The sequence below is a fragment of the Oryx dammah genome, unplaced genomic scaffold (genome assembly GCF_014754425.2).
Source record: "Oryx dammah isolate SB20612 unplaced genomic scaffold, SCBI_Odam_1.1 HiC_scaffold_12, whole genome shotgun sequence".
NCBI classification, from domain to species: domain Eukaryota; kingdom Metazoa; phylum Chordata; class Mammalia; order Artiodactyla; family Bovidae; genus Oryx; species Oryx dammah.
This window is the reverse complement of record NW_024070196.1, coordinates 65,550,138-65,573,774: the sequence shown is the minus strand read 5'-3', so window position 1 is coordinate 65,573,774 and position 23,637 is coordinate 65,550,138. Positions and strand designations below refer to the sequence as shown.

General features: G+C 52.7%; 1 protein-coding gene across 2 annotated transcripts in view; it reads left to right on the top strand.

Annotated features, from left to right (window-relative positions):
• The window catches only part of TPST2 (tyrosylprotein sulfotransferase 2), a 55,041-nt gene that overhangs the window by 8,361 nt on the left and 23,043 nt on the right, over nt 1-23,637 (top strand). Inside the window, exon 1 of one of the 2 annotated variants that reach the window (XM_040250990.1) lies at nt 4,452-4,917. The exons of the other annotated variant lie outside the window; for it this stretch is intronic. Within the exon in view, the coding sequence (XP_040106924.1) occupies nt 4,832-4,917 (86 nt within the window). The 5' untranslated portion in view covers nt 4,452-4,831. Of the gene's footprint in view, nt 1-4,451; nt 4,918-23,637 lie in introns of those variants that run through there. 2 annotated transcript variants of the gene reach the window in all.

Here is a 23,637-nt window from a genome sequence, read left to right as displayed (position 1 = left end):
TCCTGGGTACTTAGCTCTTTAGGGGTAGTTCACTATTGTATCCACTTTATGGGTGAGACAGACTGAGGCTCGGATTGGCTGGGTCAGGGATGCAGAGTCTAGGGGGCCAGGAAGTGGGCGAGGCCAACTGGTGCCAGGTAAGTACATTCTTGTTACATCAGAGCTTCTGCGTGGAAAATCTTCATGGAGCACAGAGAAGGTTTTGTTTTGATTTCAACCCATCCGAGCGCACTCGGATGCCTTCACTTCTTTGTTCTCCCATGGAATCGACAAATAATCCATGCAGCTGGTGCTGGGCGTTGGGGGCCTTGCTGACCCCTAATGTCGAGAGGACGTAGGGAATGCCCAGTCCTGTGCCTTCCAGTGGAGGAGGCAGTGAGCCAGAGAGGCCACTCAGGCTGCTAAGCACCTCGGGGAACCTGACATGGGCTTGAGAGGCAGTCAAGGAAGGCTTCCTGGAGGAGGGGGTACAAATTGTACCAATAGGAGTTAGCTGCGTTGTGGAGGGCAGGAAAGGTTTTCTAGGGGAAGGGAACCACAGGCACAAAACTGGCCTTGTTGGTTTGGTACACAAACCAACTCACAACACTGAGATTTTTCTCTGTCTGTGTGTGCATCTTGGGGATGAAAGAATGTTAAAAATTGGCTGTCTCAGAAAACCTGGGTTTACCCTGGCGAAGGAAAAAGTTTTCCTCTCCCAAGTTCCCCTCCGCCTTCTGATGGCTTCCTAGACAGGGTCTGCTGTGGGTGCTAACTCAGTGCTTGTCTCCAGGGAGTCCTGTGGATGAGCAAAGGGCAGACCCCCCGCTGGGCTCCTGGGGGTGGGCTGTGTGGGGTGGTCCTTGGGCTGCTGGCAGCCTCAGCCAAGAGGCAGGAGGATCGCTTCCTTTCTGCGTCTTTGCAGTCACTTTTTAATTAGGGCGTGTTGTTAACTGAAGGTGTGAGGGGGCAGAGTTTCCTTTGAAAATGTTTTTAACGATACTGAATTCATTTAACCAGAGTATCAGGTAGACAGCAGCCAAGGGGGTTTGGGGTGTAGCTGTTGTCACCAAGGTGGCCCTCGGCAGGTGGGAATTTGGAGGGGAGCCCCGTGGTGGGGGTGGGGGGAAGCTGGGAGGGGGCCAGACCCGCAGCAGCCTTCCCCCTGATTGTCTGCTCTTTCCCTGAAGTCGAAGGAGCCGGGGCCAAGGGTGGGGGGAAGGACCCCTTTAGCCATGGTGGTGCGGGGTGTGCGTCCCCGGTCGGTTGGCGCTGGGGAGCTGAGGTTCCTATTCCAGGCTGCTCCCTGTTGCTCTCACTCCCCGCCGGCCGCCGTCTGCCGGGGTCTCTATTTCTGCTGTGCCCTGTCTCTCTTTCCCGTCCCTGTCTTGGTTTTGGTCTCTCCCCTGACTGTCTCCCCTGGTCCCTCTCTCGCCTGGGGGGCCCCCCCCCCGCCACCGCCCATCTCCGGCCCATCTCTGTCTCTCTGCGTCCCTCCACCCCCGTCCCTGTCTGTCTGTCTGTCCTCTCCGTCCCCGACCTGAGCTACTTCCCCTTCCCCTCCCCCCCGCGCACACCCCTGACTCGCTCTTCCTTGCTCTCCTCTGTCCCACTTCCTTCGGCCGCGAGTGACATCCTGCCTCAAGGCCCATCAGAACCCTCCGGAGACCAGCCATGTGTGCCCCATGGAGGTGCAGGAACCTTGGTGTGGTCCCTGTTGGCTGGGTGAAGAGAGGGGGCACCAGGGAGGTCAGGAGGGCAGCCGAGGCTGCTGTCCAGGGTTCGCAGTCCACCCCCCCCAACCCCGGGAGGGCCCCTCCTCGCCCCGCCCCGGCCAGCTGACCCAGGGCTGCAGGGAGGAAGAGGAAGCTTGGGTTGAAGGCCCGTGGGTGGATTGCCACTCTGGGTTTGATTTGGGCTGGGGCTCTGTCCCCTGGGGTGGCGAGGGTTTTGTTACCCTGGCTCCCAGGCAGGGGTACATGTCCGTGGGTGGTCCCCTTGGGACCTGCATGGTCCCCATGCAGAGGCCATGCGCCCACCCGGGCAGGCACCACGCAGCGTGTCCCCGGCTCCCCTCCAGCACACAGTAGGCCAGCAGTGCATGTGAGAGTTTGGGGGTGAAGGGCCAGATCAGAGACTGAGTCCAGCCTCTTCCTTCTGCCCACGGGGAAACCGAGGTCCAGAGAGCGGAGGTGATTTGCGATTTGCTCAAGAGTGTGCCAACGGTCTTGGAACCCAGAGCCGCGTCCGGGGACCCCCACCCTTGGCAACAGGACAGCGTGGTTGGGTGTTCCTGGTGGCCTTGGGTCGGGGTCACGTGAAAACCATCCCTGAGGAGGTGGGAGACTCACCCACCTGCTGGGGGCCCCGCCTCCACACCCTCCAGGGGATGACACGCAGTCCCAAGGTTTGCAGAAGGAGTTGGGGCTGTGGAGTCAGACGTCACTGACCTCCCAGCTGGCAGACGGTAGGCTTGCTTTTAGCCCGGGGCTGTGGCTGCCGCGGCCTCAGGAACCTCGGTCCTCCACTCCTGTGTCACGGCTCTGCCCTTAGGTCACACGGAGGATGCTTTTGTAATCACAGGCATTTTGTGGGTTCGCTGGGGAAACCAGAAGGGAGAGACGCAGCTCTGCCGAGGAGGGAAGGGGCTCTCCTTCCATGAGACTCCAGTGTCTGGGGATCCGCCCCTGCCCCGCTCCTGCCACCCCTCCCGCCACCCCTCCCGCCACCCCTCCCATCCCGAGAAGGTCGGTGGGAGCGCAGTGCCTTTGAGCAAGCGGCAGCACCCCCCAACCCCTGAGGGCTTGTCCTCCACAGCTGGCTGCACCCCACGCCCAGAACCCCCACCCAGCAGCTCTGGAAAGGGGCCCAAGCGTTTCCATTGCTCACACGTTCCCAGCTGCTGCTTTGGCTAGACAGACCTGTGTGGGCAAAGCGATGTCTCTGCTTTTTAATACGCTGTTTAGGTTTGTCATAGCTTTTCTAACAAGGACCGAGCATCTTTTTAATTTCATGGCCACAGTCACTGTCTGCAGTGATTTTGGAGCTCAGGAAAATAAAATGTGTCTAGCAGTGTAGGCTCAAGATTCTGCTCCACCACCTACCTGCCAAGAGTTCTGAGGCAAGGCCTTTACCTCTCCGCTTCGGCTTCCTCGTCTGTCAGATGGGATAATAACAGCACTGTTTTCGTAGGTTAGCTGTGAGGATTAAATGAACTAATATGTGTAAGGTGCCTGGCACAGTGCCCAGGCATGGAGTAAGCAGTATACACGTGTTTGCTGCTATTAGTTAACTGCTGTTACTTTTATTACCATTGTCATTTCCATCCACCCCCGTATGGTTCTGCAAATGAACTTTTTGGCCGACCCAGTATATATGTAGATGTATTTTTTTTGTTGTTTTTATAGGTACTATCTCACTCTGACTTCAGAAGCTTCACAGTATACCTTGATTTTAATTAATATAAAAAAGAAAGGAAATGATCACTGGTTTATCTAGATAACCAGACCAGAGATGGGCAGTGTTTTCTTTTAAGAGGAGATTTATTGCAGGATTTAGGTCACCCAATTACGGGTCAGACACACTTGAATTAACTTGTGCACAGCGGTGTGACCTTGGGCCAGCCCCTTCTCTTCTCTGGTTTCCAGTTTCCATCCCTGTAAAATGGGAATCCTGTTAGTGACTGTCTCTTGGGTTCCTGTCAGGATTATACGTGAGTCTATGTGGTGCCTGATGCATAGAAGTGCTCAGTAATTCATAGCAATCTGGATTGTGTTGTTTACCCATTTTACAGATAAGGAAACTGAGGCTCAGAGACATTCAGGGACTCTTCCCACAGCAGCATGCTCCCTGAGCCTGTTTCTGGTGACGTCTGGGCAAGTCTGCAGATGCAAGGACTTCCAGCAGAGTCCCAAGCCCCTTCGGCACCCCAAACCATTTTTCTTTAAAGAAAGGCCATTCACTCACTGAATCTAGCCCCCAGAAGTCAATGAACCATGAGGAGATGGTTCTCCTCATGGGTTCCTCCCTCTGATTTTTAAAGTGTTCTTGTTCTGAGCAGCTCTTGGAGCTCTTTGAAAGTCTTCCTCTTCTGTCTGCTTCGGGAGCAAGCAAGAGGAAGGAGGGCCTCCCAGTCCTGGACTGTGTTTGTCCACGAGGGAAGCAGGTGGGCAGGTTGATGTCCCGGATCAAATAAGATTCCCGGGGATGTTTCTCTTAAAACCCCCACCCAGGGATTTCCCTGGTGGTCCCATGGTTAAGAATCTGCCTGCCAATGCAGGGGACACGGGTTCGATCCCTGCTCCGGGAGGATTCCACATGCCTCGAGGCAACTAAGCCCGCGAGCCACAGCTGCTGAGCCCACGTGCCAGTACTGAAGCTCGCGCACCCTGGAGCCCATCCTCTGCGGCAGGAGAAGCCCCTGCAACGAGAAGCCTGTGCACAGCGATGAAGACCCAGCACAGCCAGAAAGAAAAAAAACCTCACCCCGTTCCCCCACCCATACCCCAAAGATCACCTGTGGAAGACTCCTCTTATCTGGGAACTTACATCAGGAAGTGTTGGTGACCTGCTTGCTTTGTTCCTGGTCGGGCCCTTCTACCTTACTGGCTCTCGGCCACGGCAAAACTTGCACAACGAAGACATACAATCAGAAAAGCCCTAAACTACAATTAAGGGGCAGGGGAAGCTCGTCCAGGACTTTTCTAGGCGTAAAGTGTCGGAACAGCCTTCGGACCTTCGCGTAACCACAGTCTCTGGGTTAGCTTCCCATGAGGACAACTCCGATCCACACACCCTTGGGGGCAGAAGTGAGAGTGCTTAGCTGGCTCAAGCCGTCGCTGTGAGTTTTCCCATGAGACTTTGGGAATCAATTTTGCTTAGTTTTATCAGAACAAAAGAAAAAATCATGCTGGGGTCTGGGAGAAGACCATGTGAGTGGTGAGTGTGCCAAGGTCCCAAAGGGCCTCTGATGTGTCTGTATCAGTTGGTTGTGAATGGTTGAATCCTGGTTTAAAGTAGTTAAAGGTGGAGGGGAAAAAAGGGGGGTTTATTGGCTTAGATAAACGGTTAAGTCTGGAAGTAGATTGCCTTTGAGTGTGACTGTTTGGGTGCTTCACCCTCGTAGGATATTCTCTCTCTCTCGAAAATGTTATTTGTTTATTTACTTTTGGCCCTGCTGGGTCTTGGTTGCTGCGTGGTCTTTTCTCCGAGGGCAGCGAGTGGAGGCTGCGGTCTGATTGTGGTGTCGGGCTTCTCTCACTACAGAGCACCGTGGACCAGTAGCTGCAGCACGCGGGCTCAGCCGTTGCGGCTCCCGGGCTCTAGAGCACAGGCTCAGTAGCTGTGACTCCCGGGCTGAGTTGTTCGTGACGTGGGGGATCTCCCCGGAGCAGGGATAGAACCCCTCTCTCCTGTCCTGGCAGGTGGATTCTTTGCCGCTGAGCCACCGTGGAAGCCCGACACGATGTCTTTTGTTCTCTGTCTCACAGATGGGCTTTTTTTCCTGCGGTGGCTTCATTCTCAGGCCTGCTCTCCCCTTTGACGTCTCCAGTCGTCCGTCCTGCTCATTTAGCTCTAAGAGAACGGGCTCTCTGATTGTTGTCGCAAGCCCTCGGATTGCTTCCTGTTCACCCACCTGGAGTCTCGTGCCCATCCGTGACTGTCTGTACCCTTTTGTTGACCAGACCTCAGCTGCTGGTCTTGGGCATGGGGTCAGCCCCATCCTGGTTACAAGGATGGAGAATGCATGCATCCCAGCAGACAGATGCCCACAGCACCAGTGGTGGAGCAGAAAGGAAAAAGGAAGGCAGGGCTTATGTCCTGGAGGAAAAAGTGGAAGCAGCCGCTGCCCTTAATGGAGCCTTCAGTCTGCTCTAATATGGCATGAAGGACTTTATGTGTATTTAACCGCTCTCCTCTTTCACAGGCAAGGAAATGAGGCTCAGAGAGGTTAAGTGACTCTCCAGCTGACAGGTGGAGAATTCAAACTCGGCTCCATCTTTCTGCAAAGCCCATGTGTTCATGGCTCCCTGATACCTGGGAAAACTTTGTGATCTGCAGAGAGAGCTCAAAAAATATGAATGCCTGGGGCAGTGCCAAGCTTTGTGTTAAGGCTCGGACTAGAAAAGAATTGTACTTAAAGCCTGCAGGACCCATCAAACCCTGCCGCACCGTCCTCCTTGCCGTAGCCTCTGGCAACCACACTAACAGTTCTGTCTTCACGACTTTGATGACTCTGGACACCTCATGTAAATACCGTCGTGCAGTATTTGTCTTTTTGTGACTGGCTAATTTCACTTAGCATAATGCCCTCCAGGTTCATCCATGTTGTAACGTGTATCGGAATCACCTTCCTTGTTAACACTGAGTAACATTCCATTGTGTAAATAATACCCCCCACTGTGCACCTCTATCCATGAACCCTTGGGTGGCTTCCACACTTTTGCTATTGTGAGTAATGCTTCTGTGAACGTAGATGTAAAAATACCTCTTTGAGACCCTGTGTTCCGTTCTTCTGGGTCTTCTGGGACGTGGAATTAGCGTGGGTCATATTGCTAATTCTTTATTTTTAATTTTCTGCAGAACCTCCTTACTGTTTTTTCACAGTGACTGTACCATTTTACATCCCTAGCAAGCATTCAAAGATTCATTTTTTGACATCCTGGCCAACACTTGTTATTTTCTGTTTTTCTGGGGTTTTGTTTGTTTGGGGGGTTGTGGGTTTTGTTTGGTTTTGTTTTACACTAGCCATCCTAATCGGGGTAAGGCGGCAACTCCCTGTATTTTTGATACGCGTTTCCCTGATGATTTCTGACGTTGAGCATCTTTTCACATACTTCTTGACCATTTGTCGTCTTTGGATAAATGTGCTTTCAGATTCTTTGCCCAGTTTTTAGCCAGTCGGTGAGTTTTAGGGCTTCCCTGTAGATTCTGGATGTGAACCCCTTTTCAGCTCTGTGATTTGCACATATATTTTCCCGTTCTATGGCTTGCCTTATTACTCTGGGGATAGTGTCTTGTGAAGCACAAAACATTTTAATTTTCATGAAGTCCAGTTTTTTTATTTTATTTTATTACCTATGCCTTTGGTGTCAGATCCAAGAAATCATCTACCTTCTGTTTTGAAGGCGCAGTTGGCAGGTTTGGCTGCCGGGTTGGGTTGGGGTGGGAGAGACAGAGAGGAGTCGGAGGTTCTGGCTACCTCTGAGGCTTTTGGCCTGAGCGTCTTGAGCTGCCCACAACTGGAGTGGAGTGTGTTAGGGGGAGAAACCAAGAGATGAGCTTTGGGCGCGTTAAATTTGAGGTCCTGGCTTGACGCAAGCGGAGGCGACGTGGACACGGTTGATGGCTAAGTCGGGGAGAGAGATGTGGGCTGGGGATGACAGCCAAGAAGTCACCAGCCTGCGGGGAGCAGAGGAAAGCCTGGTGAGCGAAGTGGAGGCGGCAGTGTCAGACAAGTAGCAGAGTGTGAACCCTGCTGCCTCTGCAGAATGGCCCACTGTAAGGAAAAGAGTCTCAAACTTTCTTGCACCAAGCCAGGACAGAGAGTGGAAAACAGGCCGACATCACCTCCTTGGCCTCTGATCAGAAGCCACCCCAGCTGTGGCGGCTCATTTCTGGCATGTTATGCAGTGGGGACAGGTCTGTGTGCCAGGCACCGGGGTGGGATTGGCACAATCGGGTGCCGAGGCGCCATCCACTTTTATGTCCCGGCACCTGGCATCGAGCCTGGCCCCGGGAGAGCGCCTGGCAGCCAGCGGTGGTTGAGTGAATGAATGGAGTCCTGTGTGTGCCTCTGGGACCGCGGGAAAGGTGGGTGGGTGGGAGGGTGCCGAGCGGCGTTTGGTAAAGTGTGATTCTCTAAGACTTGTTTTTATTGGAATCGATCAGACCTACGGAAAGGTGCACACATCGTAAAGAGACTGCTTGATGAGTTTTCAAAAGATAATCGTGCTCGTGTGTGTGACAGTACCCAGATCAAGAAAAGCACATGCCCAGCACCCCCAAGATACCTGTGCACCCCCCTCCGGCATGCCTCCTTGCAAAGAGTGATTGCTGACCCAGAATCTCCTACCGGAGATTAATTTCGCCTGTCTTTGTACTTCATATGCATATAAAGTGCTTACATGCACACAAACACATATTGTCTTCTCTGTTGGCTTTTGGGGGCTGATATCTCAGCACGCTGCCTTGAGATGTTCACCCATAGTATGTGAAGTTTCGGCTTGTTCTCTCTCCTGGCTGTCTGGTATGAACGGGTTTATTGTATTTACTTATTTATCCATCCCCTTGTTTATGAGCATTGGAGTAGTTTCCAGTTGGGGGTGGTTACAAATAGTGCTGCAGGAAACAGGTCAATATGTATCCTTTGGGGGAAGAAGTTAGATGCATTTCTGATGATATATACTTAACAGTGGAATTGCTGGGTCATAGAGACGGTACAGAGCTTCCCTGGTGGCTCAACGGTAGAGAATGAGCCTGTCAACGCAGGAAATGCAGGTTCGATCCCTGGGTCAGGAAGATGCCTGGAGAAGAAAATAGCAGCTCACTCCAATATTCTTGCCTGGGAAATCCCATGGACAGAGGGGAGCCTGGCGGGCTTCAGTCATGAGATCGCAAAAGACTCAAATACAACTTAGTGGCACCACAACAGCAACAGCCAGAGAAGGTGCAAATTCAGCTTTTGTCTCTTACGCCAAAGAATTTTTCCAGAGAGTGTGCCAGGTCCCTCCCACCCATGGAACATGTTCTGATTGCATCACATCCTTGCTATCACTTGGTATTATCCTCTTTTTTCGTTTTAAGTGTTCAGATGTATATGGCCCCAAGTTGTATTTTTATTTTGCATTTATTTCCCTGCTGGGGTGGTGTACCTTTTCAAATGCTTATTGACTGTTTAGATAATGTCTTAAATGAAGTATCGCTTCAGATTTGCCCCTTTTCCTAATGGGTTGCTTGTCCTGTTCTTGCTAATTTCCCAGAGCTCTTTGCATATTCTGAATACAAATATCTTGTTTGCCATATGTATTGCAAATATGGTCTTACCTGTGTAACTCAGTAGGAGGAGGAACCAGAAGTTTTGAGCCTCCAAGGCACTGACTTGAACACAGGTCAAGCCGTCACTTGCCCGAACTTCAGTTTCCCTCTCAGCTCTGCGAGTATTTAGCCCAGTGCTTCGTGTATAAATGGGGCAGGGATGGTTATTAGCACCTCTGTAGGAATGAAAGAGCCCTGAACTAAAACAGGCAAAAGCTAGCCCTGTGGGGACTTTTCAACCTAAGTTATCCCTGTTTTTCAGGCCAGTTCTATATCTGTTACGCATATACTTCGTATCAATCGCCAGGCTAGGGATTGAAAGTCCGGTGGTAAACAAAATGCAGTTCCTTCCCTTGGAGGAAGTTGCACTGGGGTGAGTACAGGGGGATATGGGAGCCCATGAGAACACTAACTGGATTGGAGGCATCAAGGAAGGCTTCCTGGAGGAGGCAGGCTTCATGGTACAGTATGCTTGGTGAGCCTCTTCTTTTTGGGTGCCTTCTGTGTACAGGCACTGGTTTCCAGCCAGGCGCAGTTGTGTTCCCAGGGAACACCTGGCCAGGAGCAGTTGTGTTCCCAGGGGACTCTTGGAGATATTTCTGGCCATCACCACTTGGGGAGGGAACACTACTGAGGTTTAGTAAGTTGAGACCAGGGGTGCTGCTAAACAAGACATAGGCCAGCCCCACAACAAGTCCTCCAGATGTCGATAGCACTGAGGTCGGGGAACCTAGAAGTGCACAATACTGATGCCGTGTGACATTATAACAAGGGGAGTGAGCAGAAGGACCAGGAATGTGATCTCATGTGGGGAATGTCAGAGAAGGCTTCCTGGAGGAAGGAACCTGGAGCTGTATCTAGGAGGAAGGAGTGGGGACTGGCAGAAAGTGGGAGATGCTGGGGAAGGACTCGGATGAATCACGGAGCTGGGAACTCAGGGCACGCGCGGAGATTCCACTCGTGTCCAGGACAGGCCGGGAAAGGAGGCGTGAGGGCTATGGGACCAGACACTGAAGGACCGAACTTGTGTGTCCGCTCCAGGAGCCAGGAGCCATGAGCAGCTGTGGAGCCCTTGAAACGTGGCTAGTGCAGCTGAGGCCCTGAATTTTTTATATTGATATAATTGAAATGTAGATTTCAAAACAGAAACTCCATTCCGTGTCTTGGGAAACATTATAAATGTGTGTAGGACTCTTCGGGGGCATGAACGTAAATGTTGCCAGCTGTAACTCTGATGACCTTTAGTTGCGGATTGGGTGTTTCTCCTGACAATTTATCATCCAAATTGAGATGCGCTAATGATATGCCCTGATATCAAAAAATTAGTACTAAGGAAAAGAAGGAAGTTAATTGTCTCATTAATCATTTTCTATATTGACTAATAATGACATTTTCGGATACACTAGGTGAAATGAAATCTGTTATGAAGTGTCAGGCCACCTTCTCCTTTTCACCTCTCTAACGGGTGGCTGCTGGAAAATTGACTTCCACCTGTGGCTGACCTTGAACTTGTGCTGGATGTCACTGTTAACAATCTGTGGGGAGGAGCTGGAGTGGCCAGCTAGGGCTGAGGGCTCACGGAAGAGTTTAGACAAGGGGGTGGCGTGGTCCGGTTTCTGTGGCAGCTCCACCCGCCAGCCACAAGTAGGGAGGGAAGAGTCCAGAGGATGGGACAAGACCAGCCGTAGGGAGACCGAATAGCCGGGAAGACCTTGAGCTCTGGCTGCAGAGAGTAGCCGTGCCGTCCCAGACAGGTAGTGTCTGCTGCCAATCCCCGGGCGGGTGGCCAGGCTGGGCCCCAAAGGAGGAGGAGGAATGTTTGGAGAGAGGCGGGGACATCTTGGGAATGACTGACCCTTCAAAGGGGCCTCAAGCGCTGAGAGCTGGGAGGAAAGACCTCAGCCGGTTCGGGTGTGCCTGCTCCTAGTGGCCACGGCTCCGGACACCTGCAGCCCCAGCCTGGCCGTTACCTGCACTCCACACTCAGGTCAGACACCCCCTGATCTCTCACCCCCCCTGCAACTTGCTGCCTGGCCCTGCTCGCCACTGGTCACCATCTGTGTGACTGTGAGCAAGTGGCTTTCCCTCCCAGGGGGATTGCCAGCTTTGCCTGGCCTTGCCCGTGTTGTACCGAGATCATAGGAGAAAAGGGAGTTGCCCACGGGTGACAGGTGTTCCTGGGTAGGACAGCGTGGAGCCTGGGGTGGGGCGGGAACATCCGGTACGTTCTGCAGTTTGCAAGGCAGCTTCCCGTCTCTGATCCCTGCATCGCATCCCCATTTCACAGCTTTGGAAAGTGAGGCGCAGAGAGGCGAAGCAGCTTGCCTGGGGTCACACAAGGGCGACAGAGGCAGGATTTCTATGAAGGATCTGACACCTTGTGAGGTCCAAGGCTCCCGTGGCCACAGCTCAATGTGCAGTGAAGGGCAGGCAGGGCGGCACCTCTCTGAGCCTCAGTCTCCTCATCTGTCAAATGGGCAGGGTGATGAGGAGGTAGGTAGTTGAATGCAGCGGTGCGGCACCCGCCCAAGATGGCTCCATGTGGCGGCTGCACGTCCTCCTGGCAGCTCTGCAGTGAGGGGCATGAGCTCATTTTTCAGGAGAGGACACTGAGGCTAAGATGTGCAGCCAGCGAGAGCAAGGCTGGGGTCTCCTCCACGCCCCAGCTCCTTGGCTCTTTTCCCTCCCCCGTCGTTGCTCTTGTCCCAGAGCCCTGGCGTCACCTCCTGTGCATTAAAGGGCAGGCTGGCCCCGGGATCCAGCCGGTCCTTTGTCCTGGATGACTGGACACGAATGGGGACTTGGCAGCCTCCCCGTGGTGCTTACAGGCGCTCCCGCCCCCATCTCTAGAGCCAGTTCCCTCCCGCAGGACATCGTCTTTTTCCAGGTGAGCAGCTTCGCTTCCTGAGAGCCAGAGTGCTTGGGCGGGAAGCTGACCCAGAACACATCCAGGACGTGGCCAGATCCTAAAAGCCGGAGGTGGGAGGAGGCCTCAGAAGTTGTCAGCCCCACCGGAGTTCTGGCCGTGTAGCCTCAGTCTCCACATCTGGAAAATGGGAAGACTCATCAGCTCAGGGGAAACAGCAACGTCTGACAATACAAAGTTGGTGCAGACGCATGGGGGGTGGGGGCGGGGGTGGCGGGTGGATCGCAGACCGCTGGTGGGGGGTCTTTGGGGGCACTTTCTGCTGAAACAGGATGTGTGGCTCCCAAGCCAGCTGACTGCTTTTAGGTAACTACTTAGTACGAAGCTGTGCTTCTCAAGTTTGAATATGATGGGGATGCCTGCGTGTGCGTGCACTCGGTCGCTTCAGTCACGTCTGACGCTGTGTGACCCCGTAGCCCACCAGGCTCCCTGTCCATGGGGTTTCCCAGGCAAGAATACTGGAGTGGGTTGCCGCTTCCTTTCCAGGGGATCTTCCTGACCCAGGGATCGAATCCACATCTCTTACATCTCCTGCGTTAGCAGGTGGGTTCTTTACCGCCCGCGCCACCTGGGAAGCCCTGGGATGCCTGGGGGCTGGGTAAGATGCAGACTCTGATTCTGCACCTCTGGGGTGGGACTAGCAGGCTTCCAGGGGGCCCTGCTGATGCCTTGGGGTGCCTCTCGGCCACGGGCAAGGGAGGCACGTTCTTTTGTGATGGGGTGCATTGTGTCTAAGGTGAAAACAGCCTACATGTCCATTAGGAAGGTTTTGGCCTGATGAATGTCAGCCGTCCCTGCCCGGGATGCTCTGGAGCCATGGAAAGGAGGGAGGCCTCTCGGGGTCTCGCACGCGGCTGTGTCTGCCTCCCAGGAGGATGGCAGCCGCCTCTGAGTGCCGGGGTTTCGCCTGTGTCGTTAACCGGTGCGGCCCTGGACTGGAGCTGGGCCTGGCGCACAGTGGGTGCTCAGGCAGGGTTTACTGAATGATAGACTCTGTATGCTGACACGGGAGGATCTCCCCGACCTGGTGTGGGGTGACTGGAGCCAGTTTCAGGATACGTCTGATCCAGAGCCTCTCAGGCCTGGCTTTACTGGCATTTGGGGCTGTACGAGTCTTTGTGGTGGGGGCTGGGCATCGGAGCATCTCTGGCCTCTACGCATCCGATGACCCCTAGTTGTGACAGCCCAGACTCTTATGTCCAGACATTGCTGTTCGGTCCCTCAAAATCAGCCCCAGCTGAGGTCCACTGGTGCAGTCGGACAGTGCGTGGCTGGAATGAGGGAAGTGGAAATGGAAGAATGAAAGGATGGGTGTCTGGGATGGTGGAGGACAGGCCCCGTGTGGTTTCCATTCCGATATGACTTCGGCTGTAACCTCACAGAAAGCAGGTGTGTATGTGGGGGGTTCCTCCCCACAGTGATCGATAGCGTTTACCTCTTAAAAGACGGAAGAGGACGGAATTGCAGATTTTGCTCCCAGGAGACTTAATCCTTCTCTAGTATTTTTTTCTTGATGTTTATTTATTTGGCTGCACTGGGTCTTCATTGTGTCATGCAAGATCTAATTCCCCAACCAAGGATTGAACTTGGGCTCCCTGCATTGGGAGCATGGAGTCTTAGCCACTGGACCACAAGGCAAGTCCCATTCTCTGTTATTGTTAAATACAGTGGTTGTAGCTTTGACCTGAGTAATTAAGTCAACTTAAAAAACAGAAATAGTCCAAGGACCCACTTCCGGGGTTGCAAGGAGTTAGTGAGAGTTCCCACCTGAAGCAGACGGAGAGGAAACCGCTGCTGTTTTATTGTGTGGCAGCCCCCTGGCAGCCCCTAAGCATACGGAGCAGTTAGGATCTTCTTTGCACATGGGCACACTTGAGCTCAGAGATGGAAAGGGACTTTTCAAGGTCACACAGCAGAGTAGGAGCTAGGCTTGACTGGAAATCAGTCTTCATGGCGGTGATATAGGAGCCCTTCTCTGCCACCCTGTGGCCCCTTCCAGGCTTCTGGGCCTCCTGGTCATCACACACGAGGCTGTGTGGGCTGTCACACCCCCGAGCTTGTTGATCACTTCGTGTTCACCAGCCCAGCTGGCACCCAGGAAATGGGCACGGCTGGAGGCGGCAAGACTGTACCCAGTGGGAGTTGTGGTTTGGCCGAGCAGCTCTGGGAGGACTGCCACGGTTATGGAGCCTGCAATGGAGGCCCTTGGCAGAGACGGTTTCCCTAGGTGGGCGCTGGCTGCCAGCCCTGTGCTCCTCTCCGGCTCAAACACCTGCCGTGGCTCCCTAGTGCCCAAGTTGAAATTTCCTTCCTGCGTCTGTTGAGTTAGCATTCCGTGCCCTGCGGAAGATCCTTTGTGACGCTACTAGATTCCAAACACAAATACTGGTTCATAGTCATAATAAGGCCTAGAGTACCTACTGTTCGGTACAAAGTTCTTTACTCACTTTATCTTTTTTAACTCTTTGCAAAAGCCCTTTGGTACTACTGCGTGTCTGAGCCTTATCGTACAGAGGAGGAAACTGATGCTTTTGAAAGTTAAGTGTCTTGCCCCAGGTCATGTAGCTCATGGCGCCACTAGGATCTGCAGCCTGACTCCAGAGCCAGCCTCTTTTTGGAAAAAAAAAATGTTAATTTACTTATTTTAAATCTGGCTGTGCTGGGTCTTTGTTGCTGCATGGCTTTTTCTCTAGATGGCACTGAGCGGGGGCTCCTCTAGCTGTGGTGTGAGGCTTCTTGTTGTGGGGGAACCCTCCTGCTGCAGATCACGGGCCCTAAGGCACATGAGCTTCAGTAGTCGTGGGTCCCGGGCTCAAGAGCACAGGCTCAGAGGTTGTGGCACACACAGGCTTAGTTGCATGTGGGATCTTCTGGATCAAGGATCGAACCCGTGTCCTCCTGAGCCACCAGGGCGCCCCAGGGCCAGACTGTTTACCAGGGGGCCAGCCTCCCTCCTCTTACAGGAGAATGAACCAGCTCCTTGGAAGAAAAGTTATGATCAACCTAGACAGCATATTAAAAAGCAGAGACATTACTTTTCCAACAAAGGTCTGTCTAGTCAAAGCCATGGTTTTTTCAGTAGTCACGTATGGATGTGAGAGTTGGAGTATAAAGAAAGCTTGAGCGCCGAAGAATTGATGCTTTTGAACTGCACTGTTGGAGAAGACTCTTGGAGAGTCCCTTGGACTGCAAGGATATCCAACCAGTCAAACGTAAAGGAAATCAGTCCTGTATATTCATTGGAAGGAGTGATGCTGAAGCTGAAACTCCAACACTTGGGCCACTGGATGCCAAGAACTGACTCATTTGACAAGACCCTGATGCTGGGAAAGATTGAAGGCAGGAGGAGAAGGGGACGACAGAGGATGAGATGGTTAGATGGCATCACCGACTTGATGGACATGAGTGAGTGAATTCTGGGAGTTGGTGATGGACAGGGAGGCCTGGCCTGCTGCAGTCCATGGGGTTGCAAAGAGTCAGACACGACTGAGCGACTGAACTGAACTGACTCAAGTCAGTAGAGAGGAGCCTGGCTCAGGGTGTCTGGAAAGCAAGACCCAGGCCTGGCTGCCCCATGACCTTGCTGTGTGACCTTGGGCAGACTCTCTTCTCTGGGCTTTCACTGGGCTTTCTCCAAGGCCGGCTCGACATTCCAAGGCTCAAAATCTCAATATTATGCAGTAAACCTAGAAATCACCCCAGTTTCATTTTTCCATTTTTATATCACACCAGCAATATATATCTGCTGTAGAATAGTTAGAAAATTCAGAGGGGAGAAAAGGAGAAATAGATTAAGCTCCATTTAGCAGTTTAGGGCATACCTTTCTGGAGTATGTTTCTAACATAAATACTTACCAGAATAGAATTGGATAGCCTTTTTTATCACCAAACATCATCCCAGATCACCTGCAGGATAACGAATCCTTCTTTCTAACAGTCGTATATATGTCTCTTATGGTTGTACTGTGGAATGTTTAATTAGCGTGTAATTAGAGATGATGATAAATTAAGAGCCAGCATTTACTGAAATCCTCCTGCTGCCGGGTCTTCCTGTAAGCATTTGCCTCAGTGGTCGTCACAGCAACCCTCTGAGACAGGCAGTTCAGCCCCGTTTTACAGATGGGAAAACCGAGGCTGTTGTTACCCTGTCCCAGATCTCCTGGCCAGTCCTTGGCAGAGCCGGACATGGCCCCAGGCCTTTCCCAGCCCTCCACCCAGGCCTTTGACCCCTGGGCCACCCTGCCATGTGCCTCGCCACCCGTGTTCTCAGAGGCCCTGTTTTGTCGAGGGGGTGCGCCATGACTATTCAAGGAAAGGGAATGAAGGGGCTGCCAGCCGAACCTGGTGTGTGGGGAGGTGACCTGTGATGTATACAGCCAGAGCTCAATCAATGCTCCTCTCAGAGTGGACGTAGCAGTGGAGTTTCTCGGGGGAAGTGGAGTTAGAGTCGCTCCAGGGGAGTGGGGCTTAATGGAGCCACTCCGCAGCTCCACGTGGATTCCCTCGAGGGGCGCCTTGCAGCCTCTGCTGTCCAGCCTGGGGGCTTTGTGGGTACAGTGTGAACAGAACTGTGCTCTCAGCTTGCAGAAACCTGAGTTTGGTCTAGAGAGATCCCCTAAACCCAGGGCTGAGATTAAGCATATGAGGGACTGGACTCAGGTACGGAATTTAAGGAAGTGCCCCAGAGCTCAGCAATCAAGACAAGTACTGTTTTAATGCAAATTTCAAAAACCCAAATAAAGGGTGAACCTTGAGAGCATTGTGCTAAATGTAAAGCAGCTGAAAACCCTGTGTTCTGTTTTTCTGTTTGTCTGAAATGTTCAGAGGAGGAAAAGTCACAGAGTGGTTGCCAGGGGCTGGGGGGAGGAGGGGGTTGGGGGTGCCGCTCGAGCGCGGGGCTTCTCCTTGGGCTGATGAAGATATTCGAAAATTGATTGTGGAAGTGTTAGCATGACTCCGTAAATGCACTTAAAACCATTGAAGTACACACTTATTTAGGTGAATTGTATGATATGTGAATTCAATCTCGGTGAAGCTATTACACACCCCTCCCAAAAAAATCTAAATTGATTAAAAAATATCCATGATGAACAATATGTCAACAATAAAGACAGGATTAGTACTACTGATTTGTTTTCCTTCTGCCTCAGGCTCTAATACAACTTAGCTAGCACCGTTATTTATCCTATTTAAAAATGTGATGTTTCCTTTGTCACTGTGTTTTTCTGGCAGTTTTTTTTTTTTTTTAATTGGAATATGGTTGCTTTACAGTGTTGTGTTAGTTTCTGCTGTACAGCAAAGTGAATCAGCCATTCACATATATATGTATATCCCACATATATATATATATCACCTATTTATATGTATAAATATATGTATGTACATAAATCCTCTTTTTTGGATTTGCTTCCCATTTAGGACACCACAGAGTACCAAGGAGAGCCCCCTGTGCTCCACAGTATTCTCATTAGCTTTCTATTTTATAGAGTAGTGTGGCTCAGCGCTAAAGAATCCGCCTGCCAGGGAGGAGTCTCAGGAGACTTGGGTTTGATTCCTGGGTCTGAAAGATCCCCTGGAGAAGGAGGTGACAGCCCACTCCAAGTAGTCTTGCCTGGGAAATCCCACGGACAGAGGAGCCTGGAGGGCGGCAGTCCACGGGGTCGCAGACTCACACGTGACTGAGCAGGCACACGTGTATGTCAATTCCAGTCTTCCAGGTCATTCCTCCCCTCTTCCCCACTTGGCGTCCATACATTTATTCTCTGCATCTGCGTCTCTATTTCTGCTTTGCAGATAAGATCATCTGTACCGTTTCTCTAGATTCCACATACATGTGTTGATATATGATACTTGTTTCTCTCTTTCTGTCTTACTTTGCGCTCTCTCTGTCGGTCCCTCGGTCCATCCACGTCTCTGCATATGGCTGGCATTTGTAAATGTTGCATTTGAACATTGTCGATCCTGAATACTGAGTTTGGGGGATGCCCCTGTAAGTTTTGCGGTCCAGGGCAGTGGTCTCCTCACCCTGCCCTACCTACCACGCAGACCCCTTGCTCTCATTTGACGGAGAGGCCGATGAGGCCCAGGGGAAGAAAGGCTGTGAGCTGAGGCTAGAGTGGGGTCTCCGAGTCACCTCCTGCGGCCCAGACCATCTGGCCTTGGGCCGCCTCCTCCATTCTGTCCTCCGTTGTGTCTCCTCTGAGGTGGACCCTGGGCCCCCCCGGCACTTCTCGCCTGGCCTCCTGCCCTCAGCTTCTAAGTCATCCTGTGCTAGAAAAAGCCCATGCCCCCTCCCAGACCTCAGTCTCATCAGCACTCGCCACTTCCTGCTGCCCTCAGGATAAACCCCAAGCTCCTTGCTTGGCCTTCCTGGAGCCTGCTGACCTCCTTTCCCCACCCTCTTGCCCCCCACCCCAACCCCCGCCAAGGCTGCTTCCTTCTCTCAGATTTGCATGGGACCCATAATTACCAAAGGGCGGCAGCATCCCCCGCTCTTATCTTCTCACGGGTAAGCCTCCATCTCACTTAAGTCCTCACTGCAGCCCTTGCTGGTGAGTGTTGCTGGCCCCATTTTACAGATGAGGAGACTGAGGGCCGGGGAGAGGAGAGGAGAGGACGCCACTAGGGGCCCGGAGCAGCGGCAGGTGCGCACCCGGGGTGCTGGGAGATGTAGATACCTTATCCTGCTTCCCCTGGGGGCCGTGTGTGCCGAGGTCACCCCCACTCTGGTCCCTGATTGCCCTCCGCACTTCTTTTTTTTTTTTATGTTAACATTTTCATTTAAAATTTCTTTATTTGTTTATTTAATTTGTCTGTGCTGGCTACACCTGTGTCACTGATCTTCATCACTGTGTTCTTAGCCAGACTATAACTGGTTTCCTTTCTACTTCCCTGTACTTACTTCCTAAGTGAGCCTAGATTGCTCCTGAACCTGTCTGGCTCTTGGCCCCCACACTGGGCCCATTCCAGTGCCCAGCCAGTAAATAAGTCCTCAAATGCCGAATCCAGTGCCCCGTGTAGTGATTTGTAGAGCCAGGGGAGGGGCAGAGCTCGAGAACTCTATAACTTCCAAATCAGATTATTTGGGGACAGGCCCCAGGAATCTGTCTGTTAACAATTTCAGGTAATTCTGATGCATGGAAGTTTTGAACCACCTTAAAGGGAGGAAGTAACAGTGGTGCAGTAACGAAGCTCAGAGCTGTCAGTTCATTTCTTTAATCCTCAGTGCGGGTGTTAGCATCCCCAATTCACAGATGAGCAAACTGAGGCCCGGTTTAGGACTCAGTTGTGTGACATGGCTGTCTGCTCCCTCTGCTCCAGCCAGGGCTGCGTTGCTAGTGATCCCCAGAACAAGGACACAGAGCCTGGCGTGCTGATCCTCCCACCCCCTCTACCCCTGCTTCTGGACGCTTCCAGGCAGAGGAGTGGAGACAGGCTTGGGTGTGGGTGTGTAGGTGTGTGTGTGTGTGTGTGTGTGTGTGTGTGTGGGTGTGTGTGGTGCAGGCGCAGGAAGCCCCGGGCCCTGCAAGGTCACCCTGGCCCTTTCCTGTTTATACTCTTTATCAGGCCCGGCCCGTGTGTTCCCGAACAGGAAGCACAGAGCAGAGCCGGGCCTCACCAGACGCTGGAGGCAAGGCTGCAACCCTGGGAGCTGGGAGGCCGAGCCAGCCATGCCCCAGGCAGCTGCCTGACCGTGGACACGCATGGTCCCTGTCTGTGTGTTGAGCAGGGCAGGGCTTTGGGGGTGACAGTTAAAGAGCTTGGCCTCTGGGATCAGACAGCTGGCTCCACTGCAGGCTGAGCTCGTTGCTCTCTGTGTGACCTTTCCCTGAGCTCTTCACTTCTCTGAGCCTCAGCTTCCCCCTCTGTCGACTGGGGCTAATAAGAGTGCCTCCCTCAACTCCCCAGGTTGTTGTTAGAGGCAAATGCACATCGAAGGGCCAGGCACACACAGGTCTCTCTCCTTAAATCTTTCCTTGGTGACAGGCCAGACAGCGGATGACCCCACATACGTGCATGCATCTCTTTTAAAAAATAAACTATTTTCTCGAGTTGTCCATTTTTCTCACCAGAGGCTGGCTGCCTGAGTCCTGCCCCTGGCTGTTCCAGCCCAAATATACACCAGCTTCTACGGTGACCCTCTGCATCTGTGTTTGGTGAGTTTGTCCCAGTTCCCCTGGGCGTTCAGACAGAGCCGGGCCTTCACACAGGATCGCCTGAGGGGCACATCAAGGTCGCTGCCTGATGCTGTAAATAGTCTTGCCTGGAACCCAGCCACGTGTGTTTCTCTGGCTGCTTTCATAGCGCAGAGGCCGAGTGGTCTGTCGAGCCCTGACAGACCCTCTGGCCCACAGGGCAAAATCCGTGGCTTTCCTGGCCCTTCACAGAAGTGTGCCGACCCCGCCTCGCCAAACCACTGGCCTGTTTGTCTCCAGGTTCCCTCCAGTCTTCCTCCCCGTGCGGTGATGACAGTGATCAGACTCAGTGCTAGCGGCTTTGCACATGTGTGCTGGGTGTGGTGATGCTAAGGAATTCCTCACGACTCTTTGTTCCAGGTGTTAACACCCATTTCTCAGATGGCAGTACTGAGGCTCCGCAAGCTGGATTGACCTAGGATCCCTGATGTATGAGTGCAAGAGCTGGGATGTGACCCCCCACCGTGAGCTTGTGCCAACAGGGTGCTGAACTGGGCCTCCAAGATTGAGGCAAGGTGGCAGGTGTGGGCCCTGCTTTGATTGTTTTAGGTTAAAAAAAAAAAAGCAAAGCTCAGTAAACATTTGTGGAATGAATGAGGAAACTCAGGAAACTCAAGTCTAGGAGCACGGGCTCTGGATAGAGATTTGGGTTTTCCTGTTAGCTCCTGTGCTAACCTGCTGTGTGGCCTTGGCCAGATGAACTTGCCTCTCTGAGGATCGGTGAAGAGATGGTTAATACGGGAGAGTCAGATGGGGTCATGGACAGGGCTAGTGAGGCAAAGCCTCCGTGATATATGTGAAGCTCTCAGCTCAGTATCTGGCATACAGTAAGGGCTTGTATGAGCTGATATTTCTAAGGCCACTCACCTGCCTGCCTTTTCTTCTTCTCTCTTGAATCACCCCACGTGTTTCTTATGCTCAAGCCTCACCCCTTAAAGCCTCAGAATTATCCTCTTTGCCTCTTCCTCTTGCCCCACTGGATTCTGGTAGGCTTTTCTTGGCTGGCTTCCCTCCAGAGCAGGTCAGAGGTCTCTGATCCCCAGGGATCCTGAAGGGGGAACCCCAGTCTCCCCAAATCTCCTTGGAGGCTTGGGGTGGTGAGGTCAGTGGGCCCCAGAGGGGTAGGTGGTCTCCATGGTGATGGAATGCTTGGGAGCTTGTTCCCACAGAGAAGGCTCGCAAGGCTGATGGCTGAACTCCGGCACGGGGGTACCAGGTACCCCTCCAAGGCTCCTCTTACAAGTGCCATGGCCTGCCCCCTGAGCTGGCGTCCTGTGCTCCAGCCCTCCCCCCGCCCCCAGTTTGGGAACCTCTTGATCTGCTGAGCTTTGGCGCCTTAGGGCACGTCTCCCCCTCCCACCTCGGGTATCGCTCATTTATCACAGTCACGGATGCAGTTATCTGGCATGCTGGTTTCCTGGCTCTGTGCCAAAGCATCATCTCTGTGAGGGCAGGGCCCTGGGGTGCCGGCCCTGATGTGTTGCACCGTCTGCTTCCAAGCACAGTAGGTGTTCAGTAAACATTTGTGGAATGAATGAGTCCAGGTCTGAAGGTGTCTTGACGATGGTCCAGCACCGCCCCCTCCCCTTGCTTCTGGTGGTCACTCAGGGCAGCCCATGGGTCAGTGGAAAGAGAGTGATGTGAAGTCCTTCCTCATCCTCACTGCTGGCCCATCTTCTGAGCCGTGTCATCATGAAGACAGAGCCAGATTTAGAAACTGGCTTTCCCTCTTAGTAAAGCACACTTTCTATGTGCCAGACTCTGTTCTAACATTCTCTAACTTATTTATACTTCCCAGGACTCCTATGAGGCTACTTCCACATTTACACTGGCCACATTTCAAGGGCCCGGGTGCCTCACGTGAGCCTCCTAGGAGGTCTTGTTGTTGTCCCCATTTTACAGATGAGGAAACTGAGGCTCAGAGACGTTAAGTGACTTGCCAAGGTCACACCGCCAGTAACTGGTGGAGCCAAGACTGGTGCCCCTTCAGTCTGACCCCCCCTACTGTGGCTGGCATAGGATTAAAAAAAAAATACTGGTTGTTTTATTATTCTATAGATCAAGATCATAGAACAACACCATAAAAGTATGTGTTCAGGGAACAATGCTCTCGCCTACCACCACTGTCTTCTTACCTGGGGTTTGTGTTTGCTGATTGGTCCGATTGATTTGGCGGATTTGCTTTTTGGTGTAGCTATGCTTACCCTGCACCCCCATGGGCCTTTTGTCTTCGTAAATTGGAGAGCCCTCTCCCTGCTCCACCCTGCCACTGAGCTGTCGTGAGGCTAAAATGAGGTAGAGGCGTGGAAAGCCCTTGGTCTAGTGTTGGGGATACAGTGGCGCTCAATAAATTCTGATGTTCTTCCTTCGAGAAAAGGAGGGCTCATTGACTCCCCCCCACCCCTCTCCTGTGTCTTCTTGATATAATTTTGTTTGTTTATCTTTGGCGGTGCTGGGTCTCTGCTGCTGCGAGGGCTTTCCTTTAGTGCGGTGAGCGGGGGCTGCTCTTCTTGCGGGGCGCAGGCTGCCCATCACAGTGGCTTCTCTTGTAGACGCACGGGCTTCAGGAGTTGCGGCCAGTGGGCTCTAGAGCGCAGGCTCAGTGGCTGTGGCCCGCGGACTTGGTTGCTCCGCAGCATGTGGGATCTTCCCGGATCCGAACCTCTGTCTCCTGCACCGGCGGGCGGATTCTTCTCCGCGGAGCCACCAAGGAAGCTCTCGCTGTGTCTCCTGCGTCTCCACCGTGCCCGACAGCAAGTCCCCTACAGGCGAACTTCCACGTTGCACGCTTTCAAAGATGTGAACTGTGTTCGTGTGTCCAGCCACTTAAGTCAATGTCTGGCGTCCATTATCACATGTGTGCACCCTTTACAAGGGGTTGTGCTTTTGTTCACTTTACCGTTCAGGACTGTACAGAGTCCAGGGGTACAGCATCTCTTATTTCAAGCCCAGGATGTCTGGAAGCGAGCGTAGAAGCAGCAGTGGTATAGCTGATTGTGTGAGCTGGGATACCTAGGCTAACTTTGTGGGACTTTTGAGTGCATACTGGGAATGGAACTTGTTACATGTAGGGGAGTGACTGTAGCCCTTTGGGTGAATGATAGGGATAGTCTAGCTCAGCAGACTGTTTCTGTAAATGCACGCGTGCGTGCCAGGTCACTTCAGTCGTGCCCAGTGCTGTGCAGCCCCATGGACTGCACCCCGCCAGGCTCCCCTGTCCACCGGATTCTCCAGGCAAGAAGACTGGGGCGGGTTGCCGTGCCCTCCTCCAAGGGGCTCTTCCCGACCCAGGGACTGAACCCACGTCTCGTAGGCCTTCTGCCTTGGCAGGCGGGTTCCACTTGCGCCACCTGGGAAGCCCTTTTTTATAAACGACCAGATAGTAAATATTTCAGGTTTTGCAAAATGGTTTTTCTTGTTGCTGCTGCTTCTCTTCTCCCCTCCCAACTCATCCTCTTCCTCCTCTTTCCCTTAAAAAAAAAAAAAAAAAAAGTCAAGATC